Raw genomic sequence first — 23,629 nt, 5'->3', positions numbered from 1 at the left:
GAGGCCCTAAGTTTCCTCCAACACTGGAGAAAAAAAGCATAGCAGTAATTCTGATAGATACATGATAGATACAGGGGATGGTGGTATTCATTATAGATTTTCTGCTGAGAAGTTATTAGTTTCCAAAAACATAGATTTGTCCTGTCACAATGCCTTCTGTTCAAATGCCTTTGATGTGTCCTTCTTGTCAATTAAATAAAGTCCAAGTTCCTTAGCCTAACATTCAAGGCCTTTAGAGAACTAAATGGCTCTCAGTGTACCTGGTGAGTCATGTTTTAGACACTCCTTTGTCCCAATGAAACTACTGGTCAAAGTGACTGATGGGAGGGCTAGAGAGACAACTCAGTGGTTAAGAGTACTTGCTCTTGTAGAGGACTGGGGTTTGGTTGTTGGCACCCACATGGCTCACAACTGCCTGTAACTATAGGTCCAGGGGGGTCCAATGCTTTTTCTGGCCTCCATCGGCCCTAGGCATTCACATGGTATACATTCATTCGCACATACATACATACATACATACAGGCAAATACTCATACATAAGATTTTCTTTTTTTAAATCTTAAAAGTGACTGATAGTGTTTAAGGCGACTAGAGGCATGAAGTCAGGAGGAGGAAAACTAGGAAAGATGGAGAACGGTTCTAAGAAACTAGAAACTTTGACAACGCAAAATGATAAGGAAGAATGGCAGAGGCAGTGGTCAGGGAGTAGGATACTGGAGTTTGAGATGATATTTAGCAATTCAGTGAGATAGTGAGACCCAGGGGAACAGCTATGGGATCAAGTACCCGGAGAAATGGATCCTTAAGAACCCAGGGAAGGAATTAGGTTAGGATGAAGTTGCTTAGGCTAACAGCAGAACTATGAGTGGATGAGTAAGCTCAGAGTTGAGATTTGTGATGAATGGGGACAAGGGACTGGTAAGATAAACTGTGGCAGAGAAGACAGTGCAGAGCATGAAATTGAAAGGTGACGTTCTATAATGGAAGCACCCTGGCAGCTGCAGTGAGTCATGAAGACTCCAGTACCACATTATTCACCCAAGTACCCATAAAGGTTCATAGCACCAACTAAAGGCTGACCCGAGACTCTTGCCATGAGCCTATTGGGAGCCAAATGCGTAAGCTACCAAGAGAAACCTTAGTCACTGATAATTCCCAAGGACACTGAACTAGGTTATCCTCAAAAAGAATAAGGATCTACTGAACCCATTTTCCTTCACTCCATGGACAAGAGAGTCTCTAGTTTCACACAAGTACAGCAAAAAGCCAATGTACAGCTCTTAAAATGTCCATTTCTTTTCTTCTTATGCTATCTCTTGACTACATGTATTAAGTCATCTCTGGTTCTTGTCATGTCATAAAGAAGGAAAGATGGTAGGAACAAAGACCTGCACATCATAAAAAATTTTCATTTGAAAGATTTTGGGGTGGCCATCAACCTTCAGTGATTATAGGAACCCCTATTATTTATTGATCCTTTGAAGGTAACTGGTTCTAACCAGAGGCAGTTGAAGAATAAGGGAAGTCTTTAAAACCAAAATATAGACTTTTAAGTGCCCATCCATGACTCTTGATTCTGTCTTCAGGAAAAGCAGCACCAAACAGTTTGATCTGTTGATGGTACAAAATCTGCCAATTTTAAGGCACATTATTACTTTATGTATCATGAAGAAAAGTCACGTCAGTAAATTGTGAGGTATTACTGACTACATGAAACGTTCCAATTTCAAGCTGTACGTTCCAGATGCAATAACAATCCCTTTTCCACACAAGTCTTTTGAACTTTTCAAAGACATCTTCCCTGGAGTCCTACTTCAGGTTTTTTTCCAAAGCAACTGTGTCTAGAGCCTCCTGATTATTCTGTTTTTTCCCCTTTAAAAATTTATTAGTGTGTAGTCATTGTAAAGTGATGGGGTTCACTGTGATATTTTAACTCAAATACATCATGTTCTCTGACCAAATTCACCTCCATTACCTTCTCTTTTCTCCTCCCTCTAGTCCCCTTTCTCTTCCCAAATGGTCTCCTTTCTACTTTCATACTGTGTGTAAAATTTAGGCTCCACATACCCTAGTTAGCTTTAACTATCAACTTGACACAGCTTAGTGTCATCTGAGACTAGAGTCCCAACTGAGAGACCAGATTACCTTATGAGAGGATTATCTTGATTGTTAATCAATGCAGAAGGACCCAGCCCACTGTGGATGGCACCATTCCATGGGCAGCACCACTGCATGGGCAGGTTAAGCATGCTTGAGTCAGCAAGCAGTATTTCTCCATGGTTTCTGCTCCAGGTCCCTGCCCTGACTTCCCTCAATGACAGGCTTTAATGTTAAACTGAAATAAACCCTTTCCCCCTAATTTGCCTTTGGTCAGAGTAATCACAGTAACAGAAATGAAACTAGAACACACATATGACAGAAAACAAGCAATACTTGTCTGACTGTGGTTTATTTCACTTTAATGGGATGATCTCCAGTTCTATCTATTTTCCTGCAAATGACATGATTTCACTCTTCTTTACGGCTGAAAACTACATTGTATACATACCACGTTTTTCATCTACTCATCTATTGATGGACACTTAGATTGATTCTGTTTTTGGATAGTGCCACAAGAAACATGGATGTGAAGGTATCTCTATTATATGTGACTTGGATTCCTTCAAATATATTCACAGGAGTCATATAACTGGGTCATATTATAGTTCTATTTTTAGACTTTTGAGGAATCTCCATATTGATTTTCATAGTGGTTGAACCTATTTACATTCCCCCTGGCACTTTATAAAGGTTCCTTGCCACCCAACCATGCCCAGAAATCTCATTAGCATTTGTTATTTGTTAAGTGATAGCCATTCTGATTGGAGTATGATGGAATCCCAATGTAGATTGATTTATACTTCTCAAGTTATTAATTTAAAGCAATCTAAAACTTTCAGAAAAGTTGAAAATATCTATTCACCCAGAACCTGTCTTTGAGAGTGAGTTGTTGGCCTGGTACCTCACTATCCCAGATACAAATTTTTCTACAAACAATACAAAGAGGACAGAAAGAGGGATGGAGGGGGAGAGAGAAATTGCTTGAGAATCCCTGAAATTAGAAAACAATTCTGAATGGATACATTACTATCAAGACTCATTTCAGAATCCATTCATGTTTTCCCAATCATGCCCTTACCCATCAGGGTTTTGTGTGTTTTTTTTTTTTTTTAATGTTCTGTCAGTTTCAAACCATCACTCAGTCTTTCCTTGATGTTCACTGCCTTGAGATAGCTACTTTGTAGATGGTATTTCTTCACAGCTAGGTCCAGGCCATGCACCTCTGACAGGACCATCATAAATGCCATGCTGCACACTCTTCTCACTACCAGGTGGTGCAGTCTGATCTCTCCATTACTGATACTACTTTGATGATCTGTGAAAGCAATGCCTTCCAGGTATCTCTACCATGAAGCTACTTTTTTCCCCTTTGTCATCAGTAAGAATTCTGTGGGGAGGCATTTTGAAACTATGTAAACATTCTATTCTTTAAAATTTCAGTGTCTTTTACCTTTTAAATCAATATGGATTCATAGGTTAAAACAGTTGCTAACATTACTCATTTTGATGTTCAAATTCCAATTAAGCTTGATAAGAGACTGTTCAGTTTTCCATCTTATTTTCTGGACCTTGGTTTTTAAAATGTCTTTTGCTAAAATGAAATGCTAAAAATGAATGTCATGTTTACAATCAAGAGCAGTATAAGACTAACACTTCCCCATATCTGATTATGTCCATAAGGACACACAGCTCAAGACTGCAGCTTGTTTCCAAGGCACATATTAGCCAACACTTAGCTCCAAAGATTATTAAAGTCTCAGGGTTTCTCCACTTGATGTCCTAAGTCAGAGCTCCACAAACACTTGTTAATGGTTTTAAAAAAAATAACATTTGTGTATCAACTTTTTGTTATCTGTGTCCCAAGAGTCTAAGTGTTGTGTCCTTTTCAAGTAAGATTCTTACATTTTTGCTTTGTTGTAACTTTCTGATAATTTAAAATAGGTGGGGAAAGAATGGTTAAACACAGAGTTAAGGTATTCCAAACAGGAAACAAGTTGGGACCAAAGTGGTCCACACTTTTTAACTTTCATGCCAAGCACCAGAACTCTATGTGTTTTATTTCTGTTTAGGAACCAAAGTCCCAGGACTTAGTGAACTAACAAATAAAATTAATGGGTGTAGGATGGTGGGAGCCAGACTGTTCACTTTTGGAATGTGAGTTCAAAGATGAGAAGGAGAGAAAGCTAAAATGATCCATATGGTGACGGATTAAAGTTAAAGACAACTATGAACTCACCTTTAGCTTAAGAAAGACACAGATGGCGAAATATAGAACTACTTATGATATATTTAGCTATAAATATGTAAGGTATTTATATGGTTAGTAAACACCAAGTATCTCCTAGTTCTATCAGTCCCAGAAACAACAAACACCTTAGTAGTAGCAAGCACACTTAATGTCCAGATCCTATATTCTAAGACATTTTCCAGTGGAATATATGGGCTCCTCAGAGAAACCACTGTTAGAACTGGGACAGACAAAAAAATATATAAGATGGACTGGAGCATCTTATAGCATCAGAAAAGAAGTGCTCAAAAAAATAATCCAAAAATCCCCAACACTCACAATAATGGGAGCTAACAATGTGTACAGGAGCAAACTAAAGGCATGTCCAGTGTTGAGAGCCAAAATAATTTGAGCAACAAAGTTATACTGTATTATAATCCAAACTATAAAATAACACCAGGAATGGTGGTGAGTACCTTTAATCCCAGCCTTCAGGAGGCAGAGGCAGGCAGGTCTCTGCAAGATTGAGGCTAGCCTGGTTCACAGAGTGACTTCCAGGCAGACTAGGACTAGGAAGACCCTGTCAAAAAAAAAAGTTCTCTTTTTTCCTGTGCTGATAGCACTTCCACAAAGATGGTGAATATTCTTAAAACTAGTTGGATTTTCTGCGAGAAACATGGCAAACACTATATCCACAAAGTGACACAGTACAAGAAGGGCATGGATTCTCTATGTGCCCAGGGAAAGCAGTGTTAGGACAGGAACAGAGTGGCCATGGTGGGCAGACTAATCCTAGTTTCTACAAAAAGGCTAGAACTACAAAGATTGAGTGGACCTAAGAGAATGATGGCTGTTAAGAGATACAAGCCTTCTGAACTGGGACGTGATAAGAAGAGAAGGGGCCAAGTGATCCAGTTCTAAGGTGATTTTGTTATGAAGACAATAAAATCATGAGGTTACATTTAAAAAAATGAGTCCATACTGATTGAAGCAAGTGACTGACTCAGATGACTAGTCTAGTTACTAGGAAGAATCCAACACATCCCAACTGAAGAATATTATACAAACACTTGACAATTCAGTAGAAACAATGATGCAAGAAGATATCACAAAGAGAACGTGAGGAGATATGAGGACCAAAGACAGGAATCCTAGATGAGATCCTGGGACAGAAAAAGGACCTTACATGAGAAAACTTGAGTAAAGTAATGGGCTTTAGTTACTAATTATGTAATTATTAATGAATCAAGATTGATGTATTTATTAATTAAACTAATGAACAAAACTAATGTTAATTTAAAAAAGGGAATGCAAGGTTTATGGGAATTCTCTTGGTATTATCTTCATAAATTTCTTTCTATAAAACTTAAAAAAGTTTATGATATAAGTCTCTTTACTCCTGTAAGAACTGATGCCAATTAAAAATGTCCTCTAGGGGCTGGAGAGATGGCTCAGCGGTTAAGAACACTGGCTGTTCTTGCAGAAGACCCAGGTTCGAATCCAGCATTCACCATCCACATGGTGGCTAAAACCCGTCCGTAACTCCAGTTGCAGGGGATCCGACAGCCTCTTCTGTCCTCTGCGGGCACTGCATGACATGGGTGCACTTTCCTACATGCAGGCAATATACACATACACATAAAATAAAAATAATAAATTTTAAAATGTCTTCTATCCTGTAACCTATAAAACTGATTTTTATTTTGCATATGTTTAGGTGTGGATAAGTACATGTTCATGTGGATGTGTGCGTGTACATGCACACGATGTGCACACATGTGTATGGAGGTCAAAGGTTGATATTGGTTGTCTTCCTGTATCATTCTCCACTTTTATTTTTTAAAAATTTATTTTATATTTTTATTTATTATAATTGAGGGGGGCACACATGTCACCACACACATGTGGAAGTCAGAGGACAACTTTGTAGAGTTGTTTCTCTTCTTCCACATTTATGTGGGTTCCAGGGATTGAACTCAGGTGCTGTCAGGTATTTTACCCACTGAGCCATCTCACTGGCCCATCACTTTAAACTTTTGAAATAGGTTCTCTCACTGAACCTGGAGCTCACTGATTTGGTTAAGCTGACTGGCCAATGAGTTCCAGGGATCTACCTGTATCCACACCCCACCATGCATGTACCCACAGTGCTCAGCTTTCTTACCTGGGTTCTGGGGATGTGAACTCAAGTTCTGGTGCTTTTACATCAAGTACTTTATGGACCGAGTCATTTCCCCATCCCCATGAGACTGATTTCTAAACCAGCATTCCAAATCTATGCAGATCCTTAACATTATTTTATCTTTTTTCTGTTGCCAGTGAGGAAAAGAAAAGAAGACTGATAAAAATAAATCAACCAAATTATGAGTTCAAATGAGGCAGGAAGTGTAGTAAATCATGTCTCAAAATACAGGTGGAGAGGTTTCTCCATTTGCTTAAGATATACAAAATCAAGGAAAAAGAAAGAGCCTATGGAATATTTAAAAAATATTTTATTATTTTTGTTTTATGTGTATGAATGTATTGCCTGCATGTATGTAAGTGCACCCGTGTTGTGCAATGCCCATGCAGTTGGAAGAGGGCATCAGATCCCCTGGAACTGGAGTTACAGATGGTTGTTATCTGCCATTTGGGTGCTGGGAACCAAACCTAGGTCCTCTGCAAGAACAGGTAACACTCTTAACTCCTGAGCCATCTCTTCAGCCTGGAAAAGTTTTTATATGTAATTATTGTTTTTTTTTTTTTTTTTTTTTTTTTAGACAGGGTCTCCCTGTAGCCCCAGCTGACCTGAACTTACTATGTAGACCAGGATGGCCTTGAACTCATAAAGATCTTCCTGCCTCTGCCTCCCAAGTGCTGGGACTAAAAGAGTGCGCTGCCACGCCCGGCTATTGCATTTATTTTTTTAAAGCAATTTTATATTTTTATGTTTTAAAACTACTGTTTCAGGGACTTGAGAGATGGCTTAGTGATTAAGAATGCTTGCTGCTCTTCCAGAGGACCCAAATTTGGTTCCTAGCACCCATATTGGGTAGATCTCAATCACCTATAATCCCAGCTCCAAGGGATCTGATGCCTCTTAGGGCTTCTGCGCACACATGAGAGAGAGAGAGAGAGAGAGAGAGAAACATATATACAAGTAAAAATAAATCTTAAAACTATTGCTTCAGAACTTTATGTGGTGTCACACACCTTTAATCCCAGCACTTGGGAGGCAGAGGCAGGCAGATCTCTTGTGAGTTTGAGGCCAGCTTGGTTTATATAGTGAGTTCCAGGACAGATGGAGCTACAGGGAGACCCTGTCTCAAGAAAAAAAAAACCCAACACAAAAAATTATTTCTGGCTAGGAAAGTCCACATATTCCTATACACAGATAAATAAATCTAGATGAAGATTTCCAATTAGACAATGATCTGATACAATTTAAGACTATTAAATGGTCACAGCAAAATCGATATAAAAAATTTAAAAGCAGTAGAATAGAGCCTTCACTTTCAGACAAATGTGCATTATTTTCAACTATCCAAGAGCCCATAACTTCCCCTTTGTACTACCACACAGATCCGCTAGCTACATAACAAAGAACTCATTCTGTTAACTAGAGTTAGCAAGTAAAACCACATATTGAGCAGCCTTTCCTGTCAATGATATCACAGATACTACATTGGGAAAGATATCCTTCAGCTACCAGATGAAGGACATTCCTCAGAAAAAAACTCATCAAGTTCTGAAAATCTTGTTGACAAGGCAAGAAAAATATTACTTGTACTTTAAAATGTGGAATTTTAAGACTTGTTTTAAAATATATGAGAAGAAAGCTTAAGAACAGAACTAAATAGTTTCATGGGATCAAAGCAATGTGTTTACTTTGTTCATGGCATACTGCTGATCATTGCAGAGAACAGAACGGTAAGACACAGAAATCTCAACTGCATACTGCCAGTCCAAAAGGTAAAGGGCAGCATAGAAGGAAAGGGATAGTACTGTCAGAGGCACAAAAAAGCTTGCAAGGGCCTTGGGATTGTGAACTCTTTAAGGAAAGGCACCCAAGCTTCTTTGTCTTTTTCATTATCAGTTCATGTCATTTCACCTTCAAAAGCATAGCACAGAGGGTAGTAACCCAATGACAGATCTGACATGGGAGCAAGAGGGCTCAATGTGGAGCTCTGGGTCCATCCCTAAGAATCTAAGTTACAGGGGTTTTGGTGAAGGAGGGGGATTTCGGCATGTGTATCTTTATGACATCAGCACCTTAAGTGACCCTGCCGTGGGTCCTTGAACACTACATAAGTGCTGCCCTATAGGGTGAGAGGGTGTCTGTGGAAGAGGAGAGCCAATGTGTCAGTGAGACAGGAGATCAAGGAATTGTTAAGGTATTAACATTTTTCTCTGAAGTACAAGCAGAAATAGGGGGAGTCAGAAAAGGAAAAGTTAGAAGAGGATTACAATTTTGAAGATTTCACAACAAGAAATGCCTGACTGAAAGGATGGGAGCCAGAGAAGGCTTTTTGATCTGTATGTTAAGTTGGTGCTCCTGAGTCTGTACTTCTCAAGAGGTTCAGAGGCTTTCTTCTACTACAGACCACTGGGCCTAAATGGCTATCTTTCCATAACCACTCACTCTGCCTCTGCACATGGACTTGACTTGTAAGTATCAGCCAGGGCTTCTCTGGGGGCCCTACGGCTTGTACACTCTTCCTTACAGTCTTTCACTCTCCTGTGGTGGTGAACTTATTTTGTGGGACTTGTTTTGCCACCCAAACTCTACTCAATGCTTCCTGAAGGATTTTCCAAGTACCAATTGTAGATGGTAGAGAAGCCAGACACTCTCAGTGGGATTGTTCAGTTACCTTTCTGCTACAAATAGGAGGCTTCACACCTGCAGAGAACCTGTACCATGGTGGGATAACACAGCATTCAGTAAATGGCATCAACCTCCTTTCTTGCCTCTGGCATACTTCTACTTGTAAATTTAGTTTACTACTACCCTGACCATCTCTTCATATTCAGCCATATATATATATATATATATATATTTTTTAAATTTATTTTTGGCCAGGCATGGTAGGGCACATCTTTAGTACCAGCACTTGGGAAGCAGAGGCAGGCAGATCTCCGTGTGAGTTCAAGGCCAGCCTGGTTTACATAGCAAGTTCCAGGCCAGCTGGGGCTACAGGGAGACCCTGTCTCAAAAAGACCAAAAAATTTTTTTATTTTAATCTTATGTGTATAAGTGTTATGCCTGCATGTATGTTAAGTACACATGTGTTGTACAGTACCCACAGAGGACAAAAGAGGGTGTTGGATCCCCCAGAAGTGGGGTTTTGGTCTTTTTCTTTTTTGAGACGGGGTCTCCCTGTAGCCCCAGCTGGCCTGGAACTCGCTACATGGAACAGATTGGCCTCGAACTCACAGAGATCCACCTGCCTCTGCCTCCTGAGTGCTGGGATTAAAGGCGTTTTGGACAGTTGTTAGCCACCATCTGGGTGGTGGGAATCAAAACTACATCTTCTGCAAGAGAAGCCAGTGCTCTTAACCACTGAGCCATCCCTCTGGCCCCCATACTGTTTTTTTTTTTTTAATACCTCTACTCTGACCTCTTCCATCTTCCCAACCCAGACTTAAAATCACTTTGCTTTTCTATTTCCCACACAGATCCTTTACTCACGAGGTGTCTTTTGTCTGGAATATTTTTCTCAAACACTTGGACTTCCTCTCAGAAGTCATTCCCTTAAAGAAACCCTATTGGACTCCTTCAACTTAAGAATTCTTCCTAAGACTTCTCAAGATTCTGCTCATCGTTTATTTTCTATGGATGACCTTAAGTCCATAAAAAGAGGTGTCATGTGTGTCTTGTTTATGCTTATAGGTCTGATAAGAACACAAAAATATTTGATTAGTGTAAAGAATACAAATCCCTCTGCTTGCAGTCAGCTGGCCCAGCCTAATTTTCTGTTATTTATCCTGACTCCCTCCACGACAGCCAATGTCTGGATTGATGTGATTCCCTTAATGAGTAACTTTCTCTCTGGTCAGATCCTTAATAATCTTAATTATTTAGGGTTCAGCATGATGAAGACTTTTCAACGATACCTTATATAAATCTTTGATAAAGACAGTAGTCAGGAGCCCTTATGTCAAGTTCTCCAGTTCATGCATGTTCATCTCTCATGGTGAACATATGCCTTGAGAACACTTGTTTGTACCTATATCCGTACAGTATATTTAAGCACATTTAAGCAAATATAACGTATTATTTAACTTTTTTTTCACAAAATACAAACAACTAACTTGTACGCCACAAGAATGAAGAAAAATATGCCTCAAAATGAAAGGAATAAACAAGATTTCATGATTTGTAAAAGGTACTGGTCATTCCAGACACAACTGTACAACTTAAAAAACTTATCTCAATGAACTTCACAAGCATCCTGATAGGTAGAGAAAGCAGTCAGATACTCTACCAGGTGTTTGACAAATGAGGACACAGTGTAAAGATTTACTTTCTTAAACCCACAAGCCTAGTAATCCAACTGGATGGAAGATTCAAACCCCAATCTTGTGATTGAAGTGTCAAATTCTTTTCATGATTTTAAAGATGTTACATCATTTGACAGAGACTTAATTTTGTTTCTATTACTAAAAGTGATCAAGTCTGTTGTGGCAAATGTCAAGTCTGTGATAAATTTTAAAATTTGTGTGTGCATATGTATGTGTAAGCGTTAGGTGTGCAGGTGCCATGGTGGGAGAGTGGAGGTCAGAGGACAAGCTTGGGTGTTGGTCCTCACCTTTCCATCTTGTTTAAGAGTCTCTTGTTCACTGCTGCTGATGCTAGGCAGCTGGTCCGTGAGTTTCCTGCAATTCTCCTGTCTCTGTCTGCCACCTTTTAATAGCACTACTACAGATGGTTACATTACTGTGTCCAGCTTTTATGTGGGTTCTGGGGACATGAATTCAAGACATCAGGTTTGCACTTTAAGTGCTTTACCTACTGAGCACTCCAGCCTTGTGGTAAATTATTAAACATGATTTTGAGAAAAGAACAAAAGAGAAAAGACTGGGACAACTATAGAAATAGAGATCTATAAGGTGGACAAAAACATTCCAGTGATGTTTTTCAGATGAGTAATATGCAATAGGCAGCATCTCCACTGAGAAGAGATTGAGGCAAAAAATTTGGAAAACAGTAAACAATGAGTTCAAAGACAAAAGGGCAAAAACTCTCATATCAAGAACAACCTAGAAAATCCTTCTATATGCAAGGATAAGCCTGCTTGCACATAATTCACAAATTCCCAAACAAAGTGGCATATTACTGTCTAATCTTTAAAAAGGTAAAATCATTTTTCAGAAATCTTTTCTATGAATGGATTTATTCCTATTGCTTTTATTAATAATATATCCATGCTTTACATTTAAATAATGATGTATCTATCTGGTTTAAATAATACCCTAATGTTATAGCTGACAAAAAGCAGGTTTAGGATCTGTCACTAATCTTTCAATTTCATACCCAAAGGCACTTGGTATATCTCTACTAATCATAAGGTAAAGCATCTCTCCTTATTTTTACATTCTTCTTCTTTACTATTATTGTTGTTGCTCTTCTTTTGTTTTTGTTTTTTTTTCTTTTTGAGACAGGGTCTCCCTGTAGGCCCAGCTGGCCCGGAACTTGCTGTGTAGACTAGGTTGGCTTCAATCTCAAGAGACCTGCCTGTCTCTGCCTCCTGAGTGTTGTCTACTTTTAAATATAACTTCTATCTTTATAAGCCTTTTTTTTTTGTCTTTTTTGAGACAGGGTCTCCTTGTAGCCCAGCTGTCCTGGAACTCACTATGCAGACCAAGCTGGCCTCGAATTCACAAAGATCTGCCTGCCTCTGCCTCCCAAGTGCTGGAATTAAAGGTGTGCACCACCATGCCTGGCTCTTTATAAGCTTTTAATTTCTACTCTGAACACTTAAAATAGGAATAAAAGTAACAAAAGATTACCTCAAAAGCACTTCATAATATATCAAAGTAACAATATTGGAGGGCGTGTAACTCAGACTGTTTGAGTTAAGAATCTTAGTTTTGGAGATTTTGGAAATTGTTATTGAATAAGTTAAAGCTCTAAAGGAATGCTTCTTCTAATCATGTGATTATTAAATAAATTAAAAAGAATCTTATTTTTGAAAAAAAGTTATTTTGTGTTGCTTTTAAATACCTCTAAATTTTATTTGCACTTTAAAAAATTTTATTATTTTTATTTTATGTGTATGAGTGTATTGTCTGCATGTGTGTAAGTGCACCCATGTCCTGCAATGCCTGAGGCGGTCAGAAGAAGGCATCGGATCCCTTGGAACTGGAGTTATAGATGGTTGTTAGCCACCATGTAGGTGCTGGGAATCAAACCGGGGTCCTCTGCAAGAGCAGTCAGTGCTCTTAACTGCTGAGCCACCTCTCCAGCCCTTATTCACATTTTTAAATTGTCCCTATTATGTCTTTTTATAGCAAAAGAAATGCAGATCATGCATTTTCCTGACTTTATTTTCCTTTAGTTAGTTTTCTTTTATACTCCTAACATTTTTGACAGATGCAGGCTAGTTACCTTGTGGAATGTCCCTCAATTTGTTTTTGTCTGTTCTTCCCTCAGGATTAGAATAAAATGACAAGTTCTTAGCAGAAATTTCTTTTATGTTTTTGACCTTTAGTCTACATTTTAAAAAAGTAGCTTAATGATACATAATTTATATGCCACATGCTTAACTTTTGTTTTTAAGTTTTTAAAGATTATTATTATTATTATTTGTGTGTGCCTGTGTGTGTGTTCATGCACACATATGCTTGCAGGTGCTCTCAGAGGCCAGAGGTTGTTGGATTCACTGGAGCTGGAATTAATTACAGGCAGTTGTGAACTGCCTGATGTAGGTGCTGGGGATGGACTTGGATCCGTTCCAAGAGCTGCTGAACCATCTCTCCAGCACAGATTTACCTTTTGTAAGTACACAACTCAGTAAATTTAGAGCTGTATAATTGCCACCATAATCCAAGTTTAAAAATTTCTATCACTTCCAGAACATTCCCTCCCACTCAACTATAGTTAACCTTTACACCCAGCACCCGTCCTACACACACACTAACCTGCTTTCTGTCTTTCTAAGTTAAGATTTGCTTATTTTATATAAATGGAACTATGTAATAGCTGGCTTTTGTGTCTGGCTTCATACTGCTTTTGAGGTTTATCCACATATCAATAATTAATTCTATTTATTTAGTTTCTTGAGACAGGGTCTTACTCTGTAGCCCAGGCTGGCCTGGAACTCAGAATAGCCTAGGGTGGATCAAAGTTCACAGCAATATTCCTGCCACAGCACAGTTAATTTCATTTAATCAATAAATCATTCTTCACTATAGGGACAAACACAATTATGTTTATCCATTTGCAAGTTGATGGACATTTGGGTTGTTTCCACTCTTTGGTCATTAGAAATATTGCTGCTAGCAACATTTAAATATAAGTCATTGTAGATAGTTCCCCCTTTGCCCCTTTTTTTGTTTTCCTTCTTTTTATGTTTCTTCTGGGTTGACTGCTAGGAGTAAGACTGTTGGGTCATGTGGTAAATTTATGTTTAATTTTTAAAAAATTGTTATTAGCTGGGTGTGGTGGCGCACACCTTTAATCCCAGCACTTGGGAGGCAGAGGCAGGTGGATCTCTGTGAGTTCAAGGCCAGCCTGGTCTACATAATGAGTTCCAAGCCAGCTGGGGCTACAGGGAGACCCTATCTCCAAAAGACCAAAAAAAATTGTTATCTATTTTTATTTTATGTATGATTGCTTTGCCTGCATCTGCATATGTGCAACGTGTATGCCTGGTGCTTCAGTAGGCCAGAAGAAGCCGCTGGATCCTCTGAAACTGAAATGGGTGCTGGGAAATGAACCCAGGTTGTCTGCAAGAAGAGCAAGTGCTCCTAACCACTGAGCAATATCTCCAGGTCCCAGTCAATCTTTAAAGAAACTGTCAAACTTTTCCAAGGTGGTTTCCCATTCTCAACAGCAATGTCTGAGGATTATAGTTTCTCTACATCCTCAGCAAAATTTGCTATCACCTGACTAACTATATTCATTCTATGGGTGTGAAGTACAAGCTCATGGTTTAGATTTCATTTTCTTCTTGACCCCCCTCCCCTTTTTTTTTTGAGACAGAGTCTTCCTGTAGCCCTAGCCAGCCTGGAACTTGCTATGTAGACCAGGCTAGCCTCAATCTCAAGAGATCCACCTGCTTCTGTCTCCCATGTACTGGGACTAAAGGCATGCTCTACCACACCCAGCTTAGATTTCATTTTCTAATAATTAACAAAATGTCTAATCACTAAATCCTTTACCCATTGTAAAGTTAGACTGTTTACCTTACTACCAATTTAAAGGATTTCTTTATATATTCTCTATGTGAGTCTGATATAGATATATGTAAACACAATACAATGCCATTTCCTGCTGCCCTTGTGTACACATCCTATGGAAATTACTTCCTTATTCTACTCCTGAACCTCCTTATTTTTGTTACTTTTGTTATTACAATCAATGATAAAGAGCTGCATAGTCAAACAAGAACAGGTTGATAAATGGGTTTATCAACGAGGTTCTTTTCTCTGGAGACTTCTCAGAGACTTCAATGCATTAATGAGGACTAAAAGTCTCTACCAACAGCACACAAGCATTTCCCAAACTTACTATTTATCGTTTTTTCTTCAATGGTCCTCTATGGCATATCTGAATAATGTTTTGAGGAACACATATAAGAAATCTGCATTAACTCAAAGACTTCCTCCCTTTCAGTTTGTGTGTGTGTGGCTGTGTGTGTGTTTGTGTGTGTATGTACATGGGTGGTCTGTGGCACATGCAGGTAGGGGGACACAAGTCATCAAAAAGTCTTTAAAAATTTTTTTTTATTGCTTTCTGCCTTACTGCCTTGTGACAGGGCTTCTTACTGAAGTTTGCTGTTTCAGACAGGCTGGCTGGTCAGCAAGCTGTTGGGGTCCACCTGTTTCTGCCTTGCTAATGTAGTTACAAGTACCTGCAGCCATGCCCACCTTTTTATATGGGTACTGGGGATTCAAATTCAGGTCCTCATGTTTTCAGAGTAAGTACCCACTGAGTCATCTCCTCAGTCCCCTTCAAACAAAAATAACAATTTTTTTGGTAAATATTTTCATTTCCTTTCTTACACTCTCCAGATCTTCCCATATGTCAGAAGACTCTCATTTTGGTTACTTCTTTGTGGTTCTTGTGTATATAAGTAATATAATGGGAAAGAGATATACATTTTTCCAGTTGAATTTTTCTCTGCCCATCTTTCCCCCTATTTTCTGTAAAGAAGACATTATCATAAAAATAACTTATCCTAGGTCCAAAATCAAATGGTGGAATTCAAGTGTGCACTCACTTTGGAGTTCACACACTGAGATTCAGCTCAATCAGATTATCTCTTTTTGGTTTCTCTAAAGAAAAGAAAAGTTAGAGGACCACAGTGATCTCTGAGGAGTGAAAATCACATATTCTATTTCATTCTTTGCATTCTTTCATTTTAGTTTTCTTCTACAGTGAGCATGTATTTATTTTTTCAATTAGAAAAATATATTTTAGTTTTTAAAGGTTTAATTTGAAAGGAAAAAGACAAGTTACAGAACTATAAGGTTCTGTATTACTTTATCAAGATATGTGCATAGAAGTATCCATGGCCCAGGATAAACATGCCTTTAAGAAAGCCGTCTAAAAGTAGACTGCATAAAAACTAATTTAAGAGGGCTTAGAGGGCTAAAGGGATTACACAGTGGTTAAGAGCAGTGGCTGCTCTTGCAGAGGACCCGAGTTTGGTTCCCAGCACCTGTATGGTGGCTAACAACTGTCCATAACTCCAGTTCCAGGGGCATTGCATACATGAGTGCACTTCTATGTGCAGGCAAAACACTGACACACATAAAATTTTTTTAAATTAAAAAAGAAACTAATTTAGGATTAAAAGTTAATTCCTTGGGCTAGCAAAATGTCTTAGTGGGTAAAAATGCTTGCCACCAAGCCTCAGTTTGATCACCGGAATCCACATTGTGGAAGGAGAGAACTGATTCCCTCACATTGTCTTCTCACATTCATACATATGCCCACTATCCTTAAATAAGACATTATACTTTATAAGCCAAAACTAAACTTTAGTTTTCAACTGAAAGAGACAGACTGGTGAAACTGAATGGACATGAGTAAAGTGGGGTCTAGGCCTTGTCTGTTGGTCCTTACTTTCTTCAGCCTTCCGGTCTGTAAGACTGGGGAAGAACTTGTATCACACATGATTAAGAGGACTGCCTAAGATACCTTTTAAAAAAAGATTTATTTTTATTTGTGTGTGTGTGTGCGCACGAAAAAGATTTATTTTTATTTGTGTGTGTGTGTGCGCACGTGTGCCTGCCCGTGGAGGTCAAAAGAGGGTGTCAGATTCCCTTGTCTTGGAGTTACAGGCAACTGGGAGCTGCCCAACACGGGTACTAGGAATTGAACTCAGGCCCTCTACAAGAACAGAAACTGCTCTCAACTACTGAGCCATGCCTCCAGTCCTAAGACATGTATTTAAAAACTCATAGCAAAGTGGTGTGTGTGTGTGTGTGTGTGTGTGTGTGTGTGTATAGAGAGACAGAAACAGACAGACAGAGTGCTTGATAAATTGTAGCTGTTTTACAAAACTACAATGCAACTATCCTAAGTGTTTCCCACAACAAATAAAGAAGTTATATTTTAATACTCTATCTACTGAGTACTAAGTCAGGATCAACATTTATTCAGATGAGATAGAAAGAATTCTTCCAGATATGTAATCCTTGAGAATCCACGACAGAATCTGAGAGTGACTCCAAATCAAACATTATCCTTTTAAAAAAATTATTTATTTAAAATTTATTTTTATGTGTATGACTGTATTGCCTGCATGTGTGCAAGTGTACCATGTCATGCAATGCCCGCGGAAGTCAGAAGAGGGCATCAGATCCCCTGGAATTGGAGTTACGATGGTTGTTAGCTTCCATGTGGGTGCTGGAAATTGAACCCGGGTCCTCTGCAAGAGCAGCCAGTACTCAACCACTGAGACATCTCTCCAGCCCCAAACACATTATCCTTTAAAGTTATCTTGCAAAATGGAAATGCAAAACTATGGATTAAAATCACAGTTAGCTATTTAGTAAGTTTTTATTTTTAAATGTGTATGAGTGCATTGCCTGCATGTGTGTAAAGGCATTTGTGTTGTACAATGCCCACAGGAGTCAGAAGATACTGTTGGATCCTCTGGAACTGGAATCACAGATGGTTGTTAGCCACCATGTGGGTGCTGTGAATTGAACCTGGGTTCTCTGTAAAGAGCAGTCAGTGCTCTAAACTGCTGAGACATCTCTCCAGCTCCTATTAAATTTTATAGACTGTTTTATTATTTAAGAAAAAAAAATCACCCAGAGGGAAAAAAGTCATGCATCTCCACGAGTGAAAATAAAGAAGTTAATATAATCACAGAATTATATTAAAAATTATGATTTCACCAAAGCTAGGATGCCTCCAACAATCATTTCAAAAGGGAAAAACAAAATCTAAAAGTCCCTTTTCTTGTTTACCTGGATGAGTCATGGTGACTGGCTCCTCTTTGGATTTATTATTATAGATGACAACAGCAACTGCATTGTGGAAAGCAGCCCGTGATATTTTCTCTTTAAAGGTACAATTTCCCCTTTGCAGCAAGGCAATCCACTGTTTGATATTAGGAGGGACGAAGAACCGGGTTTGAGGATCGCAGCCCAGATGATCAGCAACTAGACAAAAAAAAGAAAAACACATTAAAGATAAAGTCTATCAAAAGTGCTCAGTTGTTCTCTGAATACTGCGTAGATCACAGCTCACTGCCAGCAGAGTTTATGTATTTCCATAAACGGCAATGCAATGAATCGAATCAATGTCTGTACAGGGAGAGAGATGCTCCACTAAAATGCTACCTGCACTGCAAATGAAAACAATAGAAGTTTATTTTTTACTTTATAGACTGACAAAATAAAAAAGACCAGTAAAAACCAGGGTAGGTAGGTAGATAAGAGGAAAAAAAGGCAAACACAGAAGAAAACCCCAGAAACCCAGGTGACAGTTCTAACTCTGCCTTCTTGGCCATTCATTTATACCCATGGGCCTCTAAACACACTACCATGAACAGGAGTTGGAGGAAACAGGAGAACACTTTTGCTTGGGGTAAATGAGGAAGCCAAAGTAGTCTTTAGTTCAGCCACCAGGTTATCCTTTTGAAATTCAATCATAATCAAAGTTTTTTTTTTTGCAAACAAACTTCTTAATAAATGTCAAAGAAAATTATAAAATTTCAACTTGGGCCTATATTTAGTAGTGAAAACTACATACGCAAAATAAACATGTCATTCCATTCCTCTAATTTATACTTATTGGCAAAATTACTCTGCAAATCTGCATTAGGATAGAAATTATACGGTCACAGTTCTAGACCTTTGGAGACACTTTGTTTCAAATACTCATAAATGCATTTGAATCTGTCAAACTAAGCTCCTCAATTTTTTATTTCACACATAAGGTACTTTCTGAAAATCTAAAAAGCCCCTTGATTGCCCTGTCCTTCATTTCAAACAGGTTAAAGTAAGATAAAAGAGTAGTCTATAAGGAGTAAGAAGCCACCAAAGGCAAGGCTGCAGATCGTTGGCCTGGAAGCAGTGGCAGAGGCCAGTGGGCCCCTGTCTCCTGAAGTTCATCATTGCCAGTCCCTGTGTGCAGTGTGGAGAAGTGGGGGGTGGGGGTGTTAGGTACAGCACACTGACCCAAAAGGGTGACACTAGAAGTAAACAAATCATAAGTATCATGTTGACAATAAAATATAGTTACACTATATAGCGATAACACTAGTGGGAAAATGTTTGTTTTGCACACACTTTAAACACTCTGCTTAGCAAAAGAAACTAGATGCTTATTGCATTTGTCTATGAAGAAGTAAAGATCCCATGAACAATCATACCTACCATTCCCATTTAAAGAATTTTCTTCAAATTTTCTAATTATCATGAGAAAGATGGCAATAAAAACATTTTCACGTGTGGTGGTGGTGGTGGTGGTGGTGTGTGTGTGCAGAACAGTTAAACACAAATTGCTGGAGATGTGGTTCATGTGAGTAACTTGTGCAAAGTTCTGGGCTCTATGCTGAGCACCAGAGAGAAATAAAATTTTAAAAAAGTCCATGTCACAATTTTAGTCAGCTACTGAAAATCACAATCCACATCATGAAACTTTAAAATTCTGAAACAGATTGTTTTCTTCCAGCAGTATCTGTTGCACAGATAACCAGGCTGTTTTAGAAAACAAGCACTGAGGCAATGTGTTATGATAACCTCACTGTCTGAGGAAACTGTTCAACACTGTGTCTAAATAGGGAGCAACCAAACAACAGGTTTTAAGCGTTTTGTTATTTTTCAAAATACACTGTTGTACAAACCCTGGCAGAAAACACAGATACAAGCATGCCCAAAGGGATCCCCACATTTGTCTTCTGCAGAACTTCAACTTTTCTGTGACATCCTTTCTCCCCATGGCTTCATGTGCATTTACAATGCAGTCAAGAGGACACAGCATAATTATGGAATTGGCAAGACCAGGGGTCCAAATTCTAGATCAAGTACTTAACTAGCTGAGCAACTGTGACAGCCAACGTAAACTCTCTGATCTTTTACTTATCATGAAACTTGAATTTTTTGATGGTGCTGGGGATTATATTCAAGACTTTATATATACTGTGCAAGCATTCTACCTCTGAGCTACACCTGCAGCCCAATACTAACATCTCAGAGTTATGTATATGAAAATGCTTATAATTCCTTTATTCTTGAGTGCCTAAAAAATAAATTCCCATGGGACTAGAGACATGGCTTAGTGGTTAAAAACACTGGTTGTTCTTGCAGAAGACCTGGGTTTGAACCCAGTACCCACATGGCAGCTAACAACTATCTGTAACTCCAGTCCCAGAGGATCTGACCGCCTCTTCTGACCTCTGAGGGCATTGCATAACACGGGTGCACTTACCTACATGCAGGCAATACACACATACACAAAAAATAAAAATAATAAACAAAACAAAATAAAATAAAATAAAATAAAATAAAATTCCCTTCCTTTTTATTGATGTCCATCCTATTTTGTCCTAGCAATCCAGTTTGATGCCCTGGGGATCTTCTATGGCAATGTGAAATTTCCTCCACAGCTCTGCAGAGCCTTACACTCCAAGTGCCTCAGATCCTATCATCTATGTTCTGTTCCTTCTGACAGTTCACAGACCACTATGAACAGCAGGTCAGTAATATTCCATGTTCTTAGACTGTAAGACACAGCAAAGGGTGCACCAAGCAAAATACATCAAATCTACTGGAGAGAAGTCCCTACACGAATCCCCAACCACTAGAAACAGAGTCTATGAACATCTGCAAGATAAAAATTCTACCAACAGACTGTGGATACAAAAAGAATATTCCTACCCCCTAAAATTCACCCAAATTCCATCCATAAGAGGTTCTAAAACATATCAGTAGGAATACAATAATCAAACAGGAATAAGATATGTGAGTTCTGGTTCCAGGAGTATTTATTATATAGGAGAAAAAAAGGACATTTTTCCTAACCACTTAATACTGTGATGTACCCATTTTATCCAGTTATTCTTTCCTTTAATAAAAAAATAAATGAACGCTCTGCTTCCCTGGGCCTGAACAACCTGCAGGCCTCTCTCCAGGGTAACTCGAACATGCCCTCCAAGCCTTGACTCCCCCAGCCTCATTCACCCTCCTATCTCCCCCGCCGTCTCTCTTTCTAGCTGGGACCTGTCCCATTCCTTGTCTTGGTGCCCCAGACACAGGGGCAACCACCACTGCTTCCCCATCCTCTGCATCCAGACCAATCCAGTTCCTTCTGGGGTCCCCACCCTCACATCCCTCTGCTTCCCTGGGCTGCACAACCCGACCCAGGGCTGACCTTTCCACTTCCTGATCCTATGCATCCAGATGAACCCAGTTCCTCAGTGCAGTCCCCAGGAGCCCTTGGGGCCTCTTCCCGCCCCCATCACCCTTTGCATCTCTGGGTGACAAGGCCACCAGCTGCCCTAGACCAGTAAAAACCACAAATTCCTGAGGACAACATCTTTGCTGGAGGCATCCAGACCTTAGGAGAAAGCCGAAGAGCATCTGATCCTCATCTGACTTGGGCCTCTGTGGGAACTCCTGAAGACAAAAGCAACCTAACCACTCCAATATAAAATCAAAAGAGAGAACCTGAAGCCTAAACCAACCAGTTTTTTCATGCCCAACAAGTAAACCACAAAGGCACATAAAGTTTACAAAAAGCAGACCTAAACTCCACAAAGGAAGGCTTGAGACTCACACAAGAATCAGAAACTACAAAAGAAATCCACATGTCAAATGCACAGAGAAAAAATAATAACATGAAAAACCCAAATAACATATCCCCACCAAGTACCAACAGTCCTGTAGAGGAGTGCAATGAGAATGCCCTAGAAATAACACAAGACATGGAATTTAAAGAACAATTATAAACATGATAAAAGAATTCAGTGAACTTAAAGAACACAATAACAAAGAAATCAGAGAACTGAAGAAAGATAGGGATAAACTTCTGAATGAATTCAGAAAAGAGAAAGAAATATTGAAGACTATTCATGCTGAAATGAAGAAGGAAGTGAAACACTCAGTAAACAAATTAGAAACGACAGGACAAAGCCTTACCAATGGGATGAATGAAATGTGAAACAGAGTATCAAGACTGGAAGATAAAGTGGACGAACTGGACCACTCAAACAAAGATTATGAAAAATTTAAGAAATCACAAGAATGGAATATGCAGGAATCGTACGACACCATAAAAAGACCAAACTTACAAATCATAATGGTATGGACCAGATCTTCAACAGGACTGTAGAAGAAAACTTTGCCAAATTGAAGAAAGACATGCCCATACAAATACAAAAAGCATATAAAACACCAAACAGACAGGACCAGAAAAGAAACTCTCCACAGCACATCATAGTGTTTAACACACATAGTGTTTAAAAACACATTTTAATGTTTTTAAAACACTAAATATACAGAACAAAGAGACAATACTGAAAGCTACAAAAGAAACAAGTCATATATAAAGGAAAACCCATCAGAATTATATCTGACTTTTCAGTGCAAGCTATGAAAGCCAGAAGAACCTGGGCCAAAGTATCCCCAGTTCTAAATGAACAGAGATACCAACCCAGATTACTTTACCCAGCCAAAATCTGTATTATAGTCAAAGGGGAAAGAAAAATTTTCCATGACATAAATAGGCTGAAGGAATTCATGTCCACAAAACCAGCTTTTCAGAGAGTTCTGGAAGCAATACAAAGAGCTGAAGAAAGGAATGAATATAACCAAGGGGTTGCAGAAAGAATTCCAATGAAGGTATAACTGTAGAAAAGTACAGCTATATCAAGAATGTAAACAGAAATAAACAGGATACAATACTCACAAACTCACAGCCAACATCATTCGAAATGGGAGAAAAACTGGAAGCATTCCCATTGAAATCAGGAACCAGACAAGGTTGTCCACTATCTCCACTTCTCTTTAACACAGTGCTTGAAACTCTTGCAAGAGCAGTAAGACAAGAGCAGGACATTAAAGGAGTAATAATTGGAAAAGAAGAGATCAAATATCACTTTTTGGAGATGATATGATATTATATCTAAGCGATGCAAAAAATCCCACCAGAAAACTCCTAGAATTTATTAACATGTTCAGTAAAGTGGCAGGTTACAAAATTAACCTACAAAAATCTGTAGCCTTTCTATATACTAATAACAAGCCGTCAGAGAAAGAGAACATGGAAACACTCCCCTTCACAATAGCTGCAAAAAATAAAATATCTTGGAATGAACCTGACCAAAGACATTAAAAGCCTCTACAATGGAAATTTTATATCTTTAAAGAGACTGAGGAAGATATCAGAAGATGGAAGGACCTCCCATGTTCATTGATTGGAAGAATTAATATTGTGAAAATTTCCATCCTACCCAAAGTCATTTATAGATTCAATCAATGCCAATCAAAATCCCCATGACATTTTTCACAGAAAAAACCATCCTAAGATTCATATGGAAGCACAAAAAACCTCAGATAGCCAAAGCAACCCTGAGCACTAAGAGCCATGCAGGGGGGATTACTATACCATATTTTAAGCTGTATTACAGAGCTATAGTA

General features: G+C 38.8%; 1 protein-coding gene across 1 annotated transcript in view; it reads right to left on the bottom strand.

The window, feature by feature from the left end:
• Rnf130 (ring finger protein 130) overlaps positions 1-23,629 on the bottom strand; it is a 137,824-nt gene that overhangs the window by 64,229 nt on the left and 49,966 nt on the right. Inside the window, exon 3 of the mRNA XM_008852239.2 lies at positions 17,954-18,148. Within this exon, the coding sequence (XP_008850461.1) occupies positions 17,954-17,966 (13 nt within the window). The 5' untranslated portion in view covers positions 17,967-18,148. The remainder of the gene's footprint in view (positions 1-17,953; positions 18,149-23,629) is intronic.

This window comes from Nannospalax galili, unplaced genomic scaffold (assembly GCF_000622305.1).
Source record: "Nannospalax galili isolate Female #2095 unplaced genomic scaffold, S.galili_v1.0 scaffold1206, whole genome shotgun sequence".
NCBI classification, from domain to species: domain Eukaryota; kingdom Metazoa; phylum Chordata; class Mammalia; order Rodentia; family Spalacidae; genus Nannospalax; species Nannospalax galili.
The sequence above is the reverse complement of the archived record's forward strand: the minus strand, read 5'-3'. Positions and strand labels throughout refer to the sequence as shown.